Source organism: Emys orbicularis, chromosome 2 (assembly GCF_028017835.1).
Source record: "Emys orbicularis isolate rEmyOrb1 chromosome 2, rEmyOrb1.hap1, whole genome shotgun sequence".
Classification (NCBI taxonomy): Eukaryota; Metazoa; Chordata; order Testudines; family Emydidae; genus Emys; species Emys orbicularis.
Window position 1 is genome coordinate 179,295,049 of NC_088684.1, and position 15,538 is coordinate 179,310,586.

A 15,538-nucleotide genomic window follows, 5' to 3' on the forward strand; every position below is an offset into this window, starting at 1 on the left:
CCTTTGATTTAGTCTAGTTCTTAATTCAGTTACTAAGTATGAATTGCAAATTTTACCACAAATAAATCTGTAGCTCACTTTAAATCTGATTTAGGCCTCAAACCTGGAAACTTTTATGCATGTGTCTAACTTTACTCACATGAGTAGTCCTATCAACTTCTATGGGACTGCTTGCCTGCATACAATATTACCCATCTACGTAAGTGTTTGCAGGTCTGGGGCTTCAGAGAAGAGGATTTTCAAAATCTTACCTACTTTAACTTTTGTAGTTAGTCCAAAAAAAAAAAAAAAAAAAAAGTCAGTGACATCACAGAATCATGGAAATTTAGGGCTGTAAGAGAACTCATGAAGTCATCAAATCCAGCCCCCTGCACAGAGGCAGGATCAAGTAAACTAGACCATTCCTGACAGGTGTTTGTCCAAGCTGTTCTTAAAAACCTCCAACGATGGGGATTCCACAACCTCCCTTGGAAGCCTGTTCCAGAGCTTAACTATCCTTAGAGTTAGAATGTTTTTCCTAATATTTGATTTAAATCTCCCTTGCTGCAGATTAAGCCCATTACTTCTTGTCCTACCTTCAGTGGACATGGAGAGCAATTCATCACGGCCCTTTTTATAACAGCCTTTAACATATTTGAACACTGTTATCTGGTTCCCCCTCTTCTATCCCCCCATCTTCTTTTCTCAAGACTAAACATGTCCAATTTTTTAAAAACCTTTCCTCATAGGTCAGGTTTTCTCAACCTTTTATCATTTTTGTTGCTCTCCTCTGGATGCTCTCTACATCTTGTCCACATCTTTTCTACGCTGCAGTGCTCAGAATTGTACACAGGACTCCAGCTGACACCTCACCAGTGCCGAGCAAGGTGGAATGGTTACCTCCTATATCTTACATACAATGGTCCTCTTAATACATGCAGAATATTAACCTTTTCTGTAACTGCCTCATATTGTTGACTCATATTCAGCCTGTGATCCACTATAACCCTAAGATCCTTTTCAGCATTACTCCACTGAGACAATTATTCCTCATTTTGTAGTTGTGCACTGGCTGTTTCCTTCCTAAGTGAAGTACTTTGCACTGTCATTTTTTAAATTTCATCTTGTTGAATTCAGATCAATTCTCCAATTTATCAGGGTCATTTTGAATTCTAATCCTTTCCACCAAAGTGCTTGCAACCCCTCCTAGCTTGGTGTTATCTACAAATTTTATAAACATACTCTCCACTCCATTATCCAAGTTATTAATGAAAATATTGAATAGTAGTGGACCCAGGACTGACTCCTGTGGGATCCCATTAGATATGCCCTCCCAGGTTGACAGTGGACCATTGATAATTACTCTGAGTACATTCTTTCAACTAGTTGTGCACCCATCTTATAGTAATTTCATGTAGACCACATTTCCCTAGTTTGTTTTTTGTGTTTATTTAGTTCTTACTGGAATGAGAAAATGCCCATGTACATTTCTGTTGCAAGAGAGACTGCATCACTTACAACTAGTCCTGGTCTTCCAGGGAGTCCAGGAGGCCCTGGCATAAAGAACCCTCCACTTGGTTCTCCTTTTTCCCCTTTGAAGCCAGTTTCGCCATTGTCTCCTTTCTCACCCTTAGAAGAAAAAACATTAAAAAAAATTAAGTTGAAACAGGATTGGAACCTGATATTGATCCTGTAAAGTTACACTAAAAATCTCAATACAGGATACAATGAGCTTAGAATCTACTTTTTGAGATCACTCCCTTCCCCAATGACGTATAATGAAAACAAATAATCTACTCCTCCCACAGAGAGAGGAGAAAATTAGGTAGGGGAAATTGTGTTTATTCTAGTTCTCCTTCTGCTATCCTCCAAAACAAGATTCCATACTGCAATTATACCTTCATCCACCAGAAAGCTGGAAGCAAAAGTCACAGGAGGTGCAAAGAGCCAGGCTCCACCCCCTTTCCTTTGGTCACTGAAAAAGCAGACTACAGATGTCACAAAAGTAGAGCTGATATTTAAAGATGTGTAGAAAAGCAAGGATTACTGTAGACAGGTGGAGAGAAAGTGAAGGAGGTAGGATGGGAGAAGAGATGACACACAAAATATTGGCACATGATTTTCTCCTGTACTTCTCTTCTCCCATCCTACAGAGAAGATCATCAGTGAGTCTGGGAGAAGGAATGACAAGAGCCTTGAAATACAAAGTTGTTATTCTCCCTGCTGAATAAGAACCACATCAACAGAAGTTCCAGTCTCTCATTATTTTCTTTCTGTAGTTCTGTAACATGCTTGTTTTCTCTCTCCTCTCCTCTTGGTCTTCCTTATTTCTTCCTTCTGAGAAATAAGATTGTAAATAGAAGCAGCAGAAGACTGAGCAAGAATTACTCAATCCCAGGACAGGTGGCAAAACAGACTCAGGGAAAGGGGTGAGGAGCCCAGCTACTTATAGCTTTTGTGATTGACAGATTTTCCCTCTTGCTTCCTGGTAAATGGAGTTGTAAAGCTTACTGTATGGCATCTCGTTCTGTAGATGGGGGGGACAAATGCCAAAACAGCACTTTATAGATGAAAGCGTCTGTTTAAGGTGGAGATATTATTCTGTTAAATCAAATAAGCCACATCCTATCCAAGGGGGAAAATTTCTCTCTTTGAGTTGATGCAGGCTACACATTACACCAAAGAAAATATAAATGGTTGAGCAGGAAGAAAATCTGATAGCAAACCTCCTCTATAATAATCTTTCAAGGGGATTGGTTATACTATTACATAACATTTTGATTTGATTTCTTCTGGAGATATCACTATGCAATATTCTGATTACATTACACTAGAAATCTTATATTGATACAAGACAGGATATAATAGCTCTAATTCAGTTAGAGCAAAATAAAAGCATTTTAAATTAATATTCCATTCATATTCAATTCCAACACTTAAAGTAATCCATAGTGGGAGGACAGATGAATGCTGAAACAAGGAAGTCTGGATCACATGGTTTTCCTTAATAAGCCATTTTGGAGAACAAATAAAGGGAGACAGAACTACTGGCTCCCAGCAGATTCTTTATTTTATTAAGTCTGTAAAATGGTTTGTACTGGCTCCATCCCCTTTCCTGCAGTCACTGAAAAAGCAGACTTCAAATTTCACAAAAGCAGAGCAGATATTTGAAGGTGTGTAGAAGAGCAAGGATTACTGCCTATGGGGGGAGAGAAAGGGAAGGAGGTAGGATGGAAGAAGAGACAACACTGAATTATCGGCACTGACTTTTCCTTGTACTTCTCCCATCCTACAGAGAAAACCATCAGCGAGTATGGGAGAAGGAATAACAGGCAGTCTGTACAAAAACTGATTTTTCATGTATTAAATGTAGCTAAATTTGCTCTAACAGTCTTTTTGAAAGCAAAAGTTCTCTCACTCCATTGTTGGTATGAAAGAGTTTGAGAACTATAGCGGAGATTTAAAGTAGATAATGACAAAGTATGATTCATTTTAATACAATTTGTGAAAAGAAACTACTTAGAAGTAAAACCCAGATAATATTTTGTATGTTAGTAACCTCCTTTGTTTACTTTTGGTATATTATATAGTCATATGATAACTTGTTTATTCACCTATTAATTTGAATAATTGCATAATATATTAATTTGTAATTTCTGGTATAAATCAATTATTGTGTGTATTCCACTTATATGTTAGTATTTGTCTTATATTTAATGCATATTAAAATATAGGGTTAAAAAAGCTGAACAGAACTAAGACACACATGGGAAGTAATTACCTTCATGCTGTTAACAAAGTGGCTGAAATATGCTGAAGGCAGAGGAGGACCTGAAAAATCAAGTACATTATTTTAGTGCAAAAATCATCTGTACTTTCCATTTTAAAAGGGCTAAATTATCCATAATTTCCATTTTAGAAGGCCATTATCTGTACTATTCTAGAAGTTTAAAATATAACTCTTCTCCATAACCATCTTGACCTTTTTAATGTGGCAAACATTTGTTTCCCCTCTGTTTTACTGTAGCAAAAGCCAACATATGGTCTGTATGCCAGCATCACTGCTGGGCTGGTGTCAGTGGGATTGTGCTTATGCTCTGGTGATGGTTAGATAACCTGAGACTACAGAGTCAGTATTTTGTTTTTCATGCTCTCGCTCTGCTTTTTTTGTGTAGGTTTGAGAAATAACTTTTTTTTTCACAGTGCTCAACAGCAACATGATGGACTTGTTTCAAAGAGATACTTAGAATTCCCTGATGTATTGTAATCAGTTTAAATTAGGACTAACAGTTTAGAAGATTAATTGAATTCAAACAAATTGCAGGGACGTGTATTCAATCAAATCCTAATGGACAATATGGCACCATGTAGTTATTCATTCATAAATTAAAACATACCACACTTCAGAAAGGCAGTAAAAGTACCTCTCCGGCTCTCTTTTGAGAAAAAGCTTAACAACTGCTCGTGTGAGGGAAGCTGGCACCTTGTTTTCCAATGAGGAAGCACTAATGTTCTCTGCTAAACATACACCCAATACAAAATCAATACTCTGCTTGATTTTAACACCCAGGGGACTGACACAAAGTCCACTGAAGTAAATTGAAAGGCTCCCATAGACTTCTGTGGGCATTGGATCAGGCATGATAAGAGCTATTGGGTTCCACAGCACATCTGGAATTTCAGTGAGACAAAGTCAAATTCATTCATGTATCAGAGGGGTAACCATGTTAGTCTGTATCCACAAAAACAACGAGGAGCCTGGTGGCACCTTAAAGACTAACAGACTTATTTCGACATAAGCTTTTGTGGGTAAAAAACCCACTTCTTCAGATGCATGGAGTGAAAACAGAAGTGAAAAACAGAAGTAAAAAAAGAAGTGGGTATTTTACCCATGAAAGCTTATGCCCAAATAAATCTGTTAGTCTTTAAGGAGCCACTGGACTCCTCATTGTTTTTGTAAATTCATTCATATCATACAGATGTTGCTTTTGTCCCCTCCAGACAAATATCTGCAAGCATGAAGGCAGCCAGACTGGTATTCACAAACAAAATCTATTGGGTTAAGTTGGATAGAAATTTTTCCACATTTCTGAGCAAACAAAGCCATGGTTCATCATGTGATTGTCATGACTGGAACTCTGAAGAGGCTACTGCGGAAGAGCTACAACTGTCTGTGCCATTGCCACAGCTTTGAAAACTCTCTGTGCTCAATCGAGCTAACTCATAGCACGACTTCCATCATCATCACTCTAATCTCTACCTCATGCACTTCATCTGTCAGACCAATATGTCCTATAAGGATGACTTATAGGGAAAGGATACTTACTTAGGCTGCTATAATGATCAAGAACAAAAAATGATGGTAATGTTCTACTAGGGCAACAACAGAATGGGCCACCAACTGTGTGGTGCTTTCCTTTAGCAAAATCTGAAACCCAACAAGGTCAATCGGATTCTCTAGGCAGACTAAGTAAATAGACCTCTGTTCTTTAGAGAACAAAGATGAACTCTGTTTTCAGACTAGAGGAAGTGATATCCTGACCATAACGAAGGTGTAATGTTCACCCCACTTTATCTCCAGCGAGAGTCCAAAAACACATCACAAGTATATGGAACATGATATCATTGTGATAGTCCGTCATCAGCACTTGAAAAACAATAATGAATTTAATAAAATGTGGGTGTGAGACGTAGTGTGAGCAGGGTAGCTCATAAAACAGGATTTTTTCTTAGTTTTCCTTTGAAGTACCCAGTTCCTGCATTTTAAAAGTTGGCTGATGTTTGGGGAGCCCCTCCAAACTTTTTAGAAGCATCTGATACAGATCAGCAGAAAGGTTAGTGTGAAGGGCAAAAAGTCAAAATAGAAGTTTAGTGTGAAGAGCTGCCCTCTGGAAGATAACAACTGTAAAGTTATTTTAAGTCACAAAACTAAAGCTCTGGATTGAAGGCCTGAAATATTATAAGTACCACACATGAAAATATTTATTAATTTTTATAGTGCTCCTTTTATGTTTGACTATTTCTAATGTCCATCAATATAACGTTGCCATTTTTTGATTTTTTCTAACGAGCTAGTAATTAAAATGGGCACAAACAGGAAGAATTTATGAAATACAACAGCAACCTTGGCTGAAAAGATTCGCCTACGAGCCCTAGACGAAGACCACATTGTTTGTACAGTATGTGGCACATAGAACAAAAAGACAGTCCCTGTCCCAAGAGGCTTACAACAATCTAACTCATCTAATATAAATGTATTAGCTATATACATCAAATTCTCCCATACAAATTAAATCCTCAGTGGGCAACTCCTGTTAGGATGTTTCTAGGCCCCATTAACTGCTATCAGTGTCAATACTTTTGATAATCAAGACAAATAAATGTTTGTACTGAACACAGATGTCAATAATTATGTGGCACTAGACTTCATCACAATTGGCTGACAATGCCAAGCAAATAAAAGGACTTGGTGTCCTTCAAACCAGTTTAACACATTGTGACAAGCCAGATAGTTCTAAACATTTATTTGAAAAAAAAAAAAATCACAAATAAGATGATGATGTTTCCCATAATATTATAGGGTTTATTGATTTATGCCCAAATTCAGCAAGGAATCTAAGTACATACCTAACTTCAAACAGATGTGGGACTATGCCAATGCTTAAAGTTAGCCATGTACTTAAGTACCCTGCGGAATCAGGGCCTTAATAAACTGTGATTAACTTAAACACCTGGTTTGGCATGGGAAATAAATATGACTTTTAAAATGTATTAGATATTTTGCATTTCTTAAAATAAACCCACTTGAAAAGCACATATAGTGCTCTACAATCATATTCATAATACCTGGTAGTCCAGGTGAACCTCTCTCTCCTTTTTCACCTTTTAAGCCTGGTGGGCCATGCAGTTCCCAGGAGCCTGGTTCACCTTTCATACCTGCCATAAAAATATTGCCAGAAAATGAAATGCATTCTTAGCAAATGAAAGTTATTGCAAAGTATAATTTTCAAATATGGTGTAACAGATACTGTGTTAGTGATGGACAAACCACAAAAGTTTTGGGAAAGGATTCTAAACACATCGCTGTTTATTCCAACTTAGAGGCTCCTTTCCCTTGTTACAAGCTTCCCCAACTTTCCCCATAACTGTTTAATAGGTACTGATGCCTTCTCCCTTCCCATGACATTTCAAAAGGACTGCCATTTCCTCTTTGCCTCAAGAACCTGAAATAACCCCTCTGTAAGGCTGTCTCTGTCTTGAGATCTCTCCCCCTCTTGAATGACCCGGGCCTGCCTGAAGTAAGCCAAAGCCAGAGAGCACCCCAGCTGAGATACCTTCTTGATGATCCTAGGAGTACTGTAGAGAAAGCACTATCAAAGGGTAGAGGTGTATCTCCAGCAGGCTTAATCACTCAGACACTTGAATTTCTTATCACAGAGCAATAAATAATGACTTCTGTTGAGGCCAACAAAACTATTTATAATTCATTGCTTGTGATAAGTGAGTGTGACTAATGGGAAAAAAACAATATTCTTTCAGAGAATATAAAACCTTTTAGCAAGATTTCCTTACCAGGTGGGGCAGGAGAGTGTGGGGGGGGGGGGGGGGGGAAGGGGGTAGACCTGCACCCAAATCAATGTTGAGTTTGCGTCCTCTCTTCCATGTATTTGCTCCCACCTCCAGTTTCAATTGCAGTTCTACCCTGTCAGGTGACTAGATAACATGGCACTCTTCTTACTCAATGGATCTGATACCAGTGGGTGACATTCACTCCCACATAATGGGATTTTTCAGGCTGGATTCCCCACCACAGTGCCCCTTATGTAGTCATTTACACCTGAGCAAAGTGGGTGTCAAATAACTCCATTCTCATGTGGTTGCATTTTACAGCTACTTTGCCAGGTGTAAATGGCTACACAGGTGCAAAGTGCAGTGTTCCTATGCTGAGTGATGGGCAGGAGGTATGGCAGTGAAGTTCACTCCTGAAATCCAGAGACAAGGCATGGGGCTACAGTGCAGTCCTCTCCGTGGCCACTCTTCACAGTTCCAATTTATGGGCTGGAGTAGCCATTGAAACCCTACACTCCAGTTGTGCAATGTATTAGTGCCACTGGATCCATATTAACACAGATCCCATGGCCTCTTTTATAATTTACACACATTGCATCTGTATCTAAGGCTGGTGCAGAAACCACCTCCGTCTTGCTTGGGCCCTGCCTGCATGGCTGCACCAATGCCCTCTTCCCGTGCATACCCAGAGTAGTGTTTAATGGGGACTGAGGAATCACTGCAGGGGCGGGTGGGGAAAATGCATTCCAATGCCTTCCCTTTATGGGAATATTCATTCCCTTGAGAGGGTCTGCAGGGAGGTTTCAGAGTAGCAGCCGTGTTAGTCTGTATCCGCAAAAATAACAGGAGTACTTGTGGCACCTTAGAGACTAACAAATTTATTATGCTCTAATAAATTTGTTAGTCTCTAAGGTGCCACAAGTACTCCTGTTATTTCTGCAGGGAGGGTGGATCTCAGCCTTTGGGGGTTTATATTATGATTTGGACCAATTTTAATGCCCATTGGACACAATTAATGGACTATTGGACAAAATTGGGCACAATTAATGGCTGTTTTTAGTTACACTCATGGTGTGCAAGATTCAAAGATCAGATTAGCAATGCAATATGCCATGGGGGACAGGAGTTGAGGCTCTTTTTGGGAGCCAAGATGGAAGGGATGGGAACTGACTCCGTGGAATGTTCTCCAAGTACAAGGCCCCTGTCTGCTGCCAAGAGGGAGTAGTGCCAGCAATGCGGCTGGAAGGGGCTTAGGCCCAGAGACTAAAGTCTGTTGCACAGTTTCCTGTTCATTGCTGGACTCTACAGGTTTGACATTCCTTCCTCCTCCATTATCCCTGAAATCCCAATCCACTAAGGGGGAGCGACTAAAGGAATCCCCCACCTGTGATGCTTGCAGAGCTTCCTGGCCTAATGTCGCCCTCCCAAGGGCATTTCTGCAGGAGGGTGCAATATGTACCATTCCCTCCCTGTTAATCTGTCTCCCTTCACCATTGTTTCCCTCCCTGGGGATGTCTACACTGTATAGACACAGCCAAGCTAGCTTTGATTTAGTTAGCTCAAATAACAATAGCCATGAAGCTGTGGCAGCAACAAGTGAGCTGCTCAAGTACATACCTAGGGTCCCACATGAGATTTTATGAACTGGCCCATGCTGCTGGGGATTCTCTGCTATTGTTATTCAAGCTAGCTAGATCAAAGTTAGCTGAGGTCTGTCTACACCTGCTGCAGTCACACGTCTGTTTGCAGTGTAGACGTACCCTCTGTCACTCCTCTCTCTCTCTCTGCCTTGGAAAATTATCTTCTCTTCAATAGGGCTCACCTCATCTTCCTACAGAGTGAAGGGAAGGGGAGAATTTCTTCTGTCTCCCCAGAAAGGTTCAAACACTCTTTCCCTTGCAAGTGAAAGAGGTTTTGGTGGTTTGATCTCTCCTTTTCAAAAATCTCTTCAGGGGTAATTTGCAGTGATTCCTGGTCTAAGGAGGGGTTGAGCCTGTCTATGATATTTACTTAGGCACAGATCCACAAAGGGACTTCGGAGTTGCCACACTTAACTTTTAGGTGCTTAGAAAAATCACAGGAAAAACACTGCAATCCACAAAGCTTGAGGCCATGTCTACACGTACAGTGCTGCAGTGGCGCAGCTGTTCCGATACAGCTGTGCTGCTGCAGCGCATCTGGTGAAGACTGTCTATGCCGACAGGAGAGAGAGCTCTCTCCCTCATTCCTCACCCCTGTGAGCAGCATAAGCTATGTCGGCTGGAGAAGCTCTCCCACTGACATAGTGCTGTGCACACTACCACTTATGTCGGTGTAACTTATGTCGCTCAGGGAGGTGGAATATTCACACCCCTGAGCGGCCTAAGTTTTGTCGACATAGGCAGTAGTGTAGACATAGCCCGAGCTAGGTGTCTGTGTTCCCAATACACTGAATGGGGAGAGATAGACACTTCAAATTGCGATCCACCAATCCAGCAGGCTAGGTGGGGAGCAGCCTAAGCTAGCTAGTGGAAGATGCTGACCAGAGGGATATGTGCTGAGTCCCCCCATCTCATGGAGATAGATGTCCCCTGGTTCAAGTCCCTCCTCTGCCTGTGAGTACTCTAACCACAAGGCTATGAACTATTCTGATATGGGGTTCCCTCAATCTCTCCTATTGAAGTTGTTCCACTTTAATTAAATAATTAAATATTAATGGGCCAGAGATAGCATTAGAATGACTAGAGCCCAGTGGTGAGAGCACTCACCTGAGAAGTGGCAGGTCTCTGTTCAAATCTCTTCTGACCCTCAGGAAGAGGATGGGACTTGAACTGGGGGGTCTCCCACATCCTGGATGAGTACTCTGACCACTGGGCCAAGGGTTATACAAGAGGCCCTTCCTCCTTCTCCTCCCCCACTGAGCTGTGAGGGAGGAGAAGGAGGAACTCGCCTGAGGGGCCTGATCCGGTAGACATGCTCAGAGGCTGCCTACCAGGTTGGGCCCCACATGTGACTTAGGAGACCCAACACCTCTCTTCGTCCAGTATGTGGATCACTCCCAGGCTTGGATGGGAGATAGGTGCCTAGAGTGAGGCAGCAGTGAGTATGCCCACAGGCAAAAAACTTAGATGTTGAGTGAGTTCAGGCACCTACAGGGTTCGGTGGCAGCTGAGTGAGAGTTTTGTGGCTCAGAGTGGTGCCTAAAAACAGGACTTAGGTACCTAAGTACCTTCATAGATTACACCGTTGATGCCCAAGCAATGGGACTGGAGCTCTGATCATAGGCAGGAGCTTCCCACTCTGACTGGCTGACCCAAGGGAATGTTCTATGCCATTCAGAACACACACAGTCACCTCTGAGAGCAGTGGGACCAGCATTCATCAGGCAGGAGTTGGGGCTCTTCTAGGCTGGCTGAATTGGGAATCAACCAATCCAGTTTTCTTCCCATAGGAGTAATTTCAGGTTAGACTTCGAGTTTGCTGTTGAGATGTTCCCAGAGCACAGGAGGACTGATTGTGTGACTGCATAGTCCATACAGTTCTATAGCCGATTATGACAGAGAACACATAACAATGGGACTGCAGCCTCACCTCACACAGCCACATCTATGTGTCTTATCCCTGGTCAAGAGATACCACTTCTGAGAGAAAGGAAATTTCAGTCCCATGGCTCATTCACTCCTTGGCCTCTATGCTGAACACTGCCAAGAGGGTGCTAATTTGTACCAACAGTGTTGATGGGTTTGGGGATATGGATACTAGTTTAATAAGAACACGATTGAGACTACAAAATCATTTCTTATGGTGTAGGTCGCCTAATAGCCAAGAGATGGCTGAGACTTTTGGTCACTACAACTAGGGTCATATTTGATCCAATACATTGCTACAAGAAGTAAAAAACCCAATAGTTTACCATAAATGTTAGCTTCTTGGTTTCCAGGATGAGCAGTGCCAACCTACACACAAAGAAATATATTCAGAATATTATCTATACAAATTATCTTATACTTATACAGCAGTTAGCATAATAGGGCCCTGATTCTGGCTGGAGCTTTTGTGTGCTATCACAGTACATATAATTAATAGTTTAAGCTGTATTAGTCAATTTGCCAATGTCCAAATATTAGCCAGTTAAGACTTATTCAGTATTGTGCGTTCTTCAACATGCAGCATGCTTTCAGTGGGCTGTAAAACATGCATTTTTGCAACATTAACCAAATTCTGCATTCAGTTATGCTAGTATAAATCCAGGGTAACTCAATTCAAGTCACTAGAATTACTCTGGATTTTCATCAGTGCAAATGAGAGCAGAATTTGATTTTTAAGATAACAGATTGTGGTTGCAGGGCTTTTCATCAACTATTAATACAAATCAATGGATGCTTATCTGCAGCTTCCAGGTGCATAAAAGGCACTTGAGAGAAAGAAAAGTGTGATCCAAGCACGAGACTGGGAGCCAGGAACTCCCTAATTCTATTCCTGCTGTGGAACTTATTGCCTGTCTGTAAAACAGGGACAAAATAACCTACCTCCTAAAGATATTGAGAGGATTAATTAATGTTGGTACAATGCTTTCAATGGATAAAACATTACATAATGCTAATTATTACTATTAATATGAATTGCATCCTAGTCACATATTAAAAATTCCACCGTGCAGCTGCTGCATGAAAAGATCCAATCCTGCAACACTCACTGTTAGGAGTTAACTTCAGTGGGTCTATTCGCATGAGGAATGCTTGCAGGATTCAGTCCATGGTTCCTTACGAATACTCACTTATACAGATGTGTAGAGTGGAGTATTTGTATGTACAAATTGGGGCAGTTTTATGTCATTCACAAATGTAGGGCAATCTTGCATATTAAGATGCATGAAGATGCATGAAGAGGCACTTAGAACCACACATTTCTTTTATCTGGGCAGTCATTAGTGCAATTAAAATATTTTCTTGCTACTGTTCACTGATTTTTAACCTCTGTGTGAATGAACTATTCTTGCTCTCTAAGTGGGTATCTGTCATTTTAACGGTTGCACAGAAAATAATTGCGAGGCATTGGTGAGAAAGTTGGCCAATCCGTAGAGCAATTCCTAGCAGATCTAATGAAAATAATTTCTTATAAGAAAGTTATACGTAAGATGGAGAATTTATGGATGGAATGAAAGAGATAAGAATAAAATTCCTAAAACAAGTAGTTAAAGCCTCATAGAAATGTAAAAACATCTTGTGGTCATTTTTCTGTGTCTGAGTTCATAAGTAAAGTTAATATGGAAAGGGTTATAAAACCAGTAAATATATTTTTCTTTAAAGGCAGAAGAGAGATTATTTTCTTATTTTATACTTATTGATACTGATTCTCATTGTATTTATACCAATATAGATCTGGAGTCTCTCCTCCAAAATCAACCTAAGTAAACTGGGGTAAGTGAAATGAGAACTGGACCCACTGTAAAGTGTTGAGTTATAATATGATGTACTGTAGCAGATGGATGATGCAGCCCTCCTGCACATCAGGCTGATGGGGGAGGCATAATGGCTCTCTAACAATATGTCTACACTGCAGTTAAACATCCGTATCAGCTGACTCGGGCTTGTGGGGCTTGGGCTATGGGGCTGTTTAATTGCACTGTAGATGTTTGGGCTCAGGCTGGAGCCCAGGCCTCTGGGACTCCAGGATGGGGGACAGTCCCAGAGGCCCAGCCCGAATGTCTACACCTCAATTTAAAGCAGTGTGGCCTAGTGGATTGAGTGCTGGAGTAAGACTTACGAGACCTGGGTTCTATTCCTGACTCTGCTACTAGCCTGTTGGGTGACCTTGTGCCTCAGTTTCTCCATCTGTAAAATGAGAATAATGACAGTGATCTCCTTGGTAAAGTGCTTTAAGATTCACTGATGAAAAGCATTATATAAGTGCTAGGAGGTATTATTTGGCAGGGAGGGATAGCTCAGTGGTTTGCGCACTGGCCTGCTAAACCCAGGGTTATGAGTTCAGTCCTTGAGGGGGCCATTTAGGGAACTGGGGTAAAAATCTGTCTGGGGATTGGTCTTGCTTTGAGCAGGGGGTTGGACTAGATGACTTCCTAAGGTCCCTTCCAACCCTGATATTCTATGATTCTATGAATTAAATAGCCCAAGCCCTGTGAGCAGAGTCAGCCACCAGTGTTTAACTGCAGTGTAGAAATACCCTGAGGCACAATCCTTTCCCACGTCCCCCATTGCTCATCTACTCAGCCCAGTGACTATATGCCACAATATGGCCTTTAGGAAAGCTCTAGTGTGACTCAGGCCTGTTCACAGTTTATTACGAGAGGTAATTTCTGTGATTTACTAAACAAAAAGCCTCTGAGGTCCTCTAAACCTTAGTGCCACATCAGCTCCCCAGACATCCTGGGTGAAATCCCAGCCCCATTGAAGTCAATGGAAGTTTTGCAATTGACTTCAGTGGGGCCAGGATGTCACTCCTTGAGTTTTATGAGGCAATAACAGTTGGCATGTGTGACCCAGGGAACCCCTCAGTGCCAGCTGGCAGAGGGCAAACCATAGTGTAACTCACATCAGGCCTGATACACTCGTTGCCCCAACCCACTGTCGTCAATCTGATTCTAAAAGGTGTCTGTAGCGGGGTAGTCACCCGCTCCGGATTGGGAGGGGTTAAAAACAGCCCTGGGAAAGGGCTGCCCCAGGGAGCCAACTATGAGCAGGCTTGAGGCAGCCAATCAGGGCCCAGCTGGGCCAGTATAAGAAGGGCTAAGGGAGGAGCTGAGTCAGTCTCACTACAGCCTTGGAGTGGGAAGGACCTAGCTGTCTCGGAGCAAAGGGTACCTGGGGCAGAACAGTGCTGGGGAAAGCAAGAGGAGCTGGGGAGCTCCAGCCTGGCATCTCCCCAGGCTGAGGTCTTGTTAAAGGCTAAGTAGGTACTGGGACTGCAGAGGTGCAGCCCAGGGATAGGCAGAGGCAGCTGGTCCAACCTCCTTGCCAGTGATGAGTGGCCCGGCCACTACAGACTGCAGTCTGCCTCAGAGAAAGGGGGCTAGATGATGACTGGCAGTAGCCACTGAGGCAAAGTGGGCAGAGAGGGTTGGGGGGGGTCCTCTGGGAGGGGACACCCAGAGCATGGGGACTGCCGTGGGGCAGAGCCCCAAGATAAGAGGGCACTGGGGTCTGGGAGGGACACGGGGCCTGAGGCAGGAGAGACACCGGCCAGAAGGGGGCGCTCCGAGGCTGGAACTGAGCTAATTCCCAGACGACCCACAGGAGGCACCGCGGCGGTGAGTGCTCAACCTGTTACAGTGTCACCTAAAGGTGTCGTATGCAAACTGGTATCACGCTGGTCATTAATATTACTGCCTGGTGTAAGTATGGGCGGAGTGTAAAGAATTATAGATGTGCGATAGAAATATCTTCTTCAAATGTGTCTGGCAAGCAGTGCATAAGCCTAGTCTGTTCTAGACAAAGGAATGTTGTTTCACCTGCTTGACTGTCTCTCCAGTGTAAATTGAGCAAGGCGAGGACAGAAACAATGGTACTGCATTTACATATAAGGTAAACAGAGCCACCAAACTAGCAAGTCGGAGAGATGATCACACAATGGAACAATCACAACGGGGGATGGAGGCTGTACCCCCAAGAAGACTTCCTGGCCCTTGAAAGAGAGACCATGGACTTTGGGAAATAAAAGCAGAAACAGAAAGTCATTTGGGCATCCATCATCTGAGGGCAGAACTCTTGAAATAGAGAAAGATGGATCCTTCAAACAAGTGGATTGAAGTCTCTGGGAACTGATTATAGGTGAGAAACCTGCTTAGACAAAGACTGTAACTTGAAGTTAGTTTTAGTCACTAGAAACTGTGGTTTGTTTTGTTTGTAACCTTTCATGTCTCTTTCTCTCTTACCTGAAATCACTCAAACCTGTGTTCTTTGTTAATAAACTGAAAAACAAAACCATCTCAGTGCTGGTTATGAAAGTGAAGCATGAGTCTTCCGCTAACCTAACCGGTTGATGAGGACTCTGT

General features: G+C 42.1%; 1 protein-coding gene across 1 annotated transcript in view; it reads right to left on the reverse strand.

Moving 5' to 3' along the window:
- The window catches only part of COL15A1 (collagen type XV alpha 1 chain), a 198,937-nt gene that overhangs the window by 18,470 nt on the left and 164,929 nt on the right, over positions 1 to 15,538 (reverse strand). The window contains exons 30-35 of the mRNA XM_065400013.1: positions 13,299 to 13,361; positions 11,441 to 11,483; positions 9,271 to 9,273; positions 6,826 to 6,915; positions 3,761 to 3,810; positions 1,498 to 1,608 (exon numbers count right to left, since the gene is read on the reverse strand). Of these exons, the coding sequence (XP_065256085.1) occupies positions 1,498 to 1,608; positions 3,761 to 3,810; positions 6,826 to 6,915; positions 9,271 to 9,273; positions 11,441 to 11,483; positions 13,299 to 13,361 (360 nt within the window). The remainder of the gene's footprint in view (positions 1 to 1,497; positions 1,609 to 3,760; positions 3,811 to 6,825; positions 6,916 to 9,270; positions 9,274 to 11,440; positions 11,484 to 13,298; positions 13,362 to 15,538) is intronic.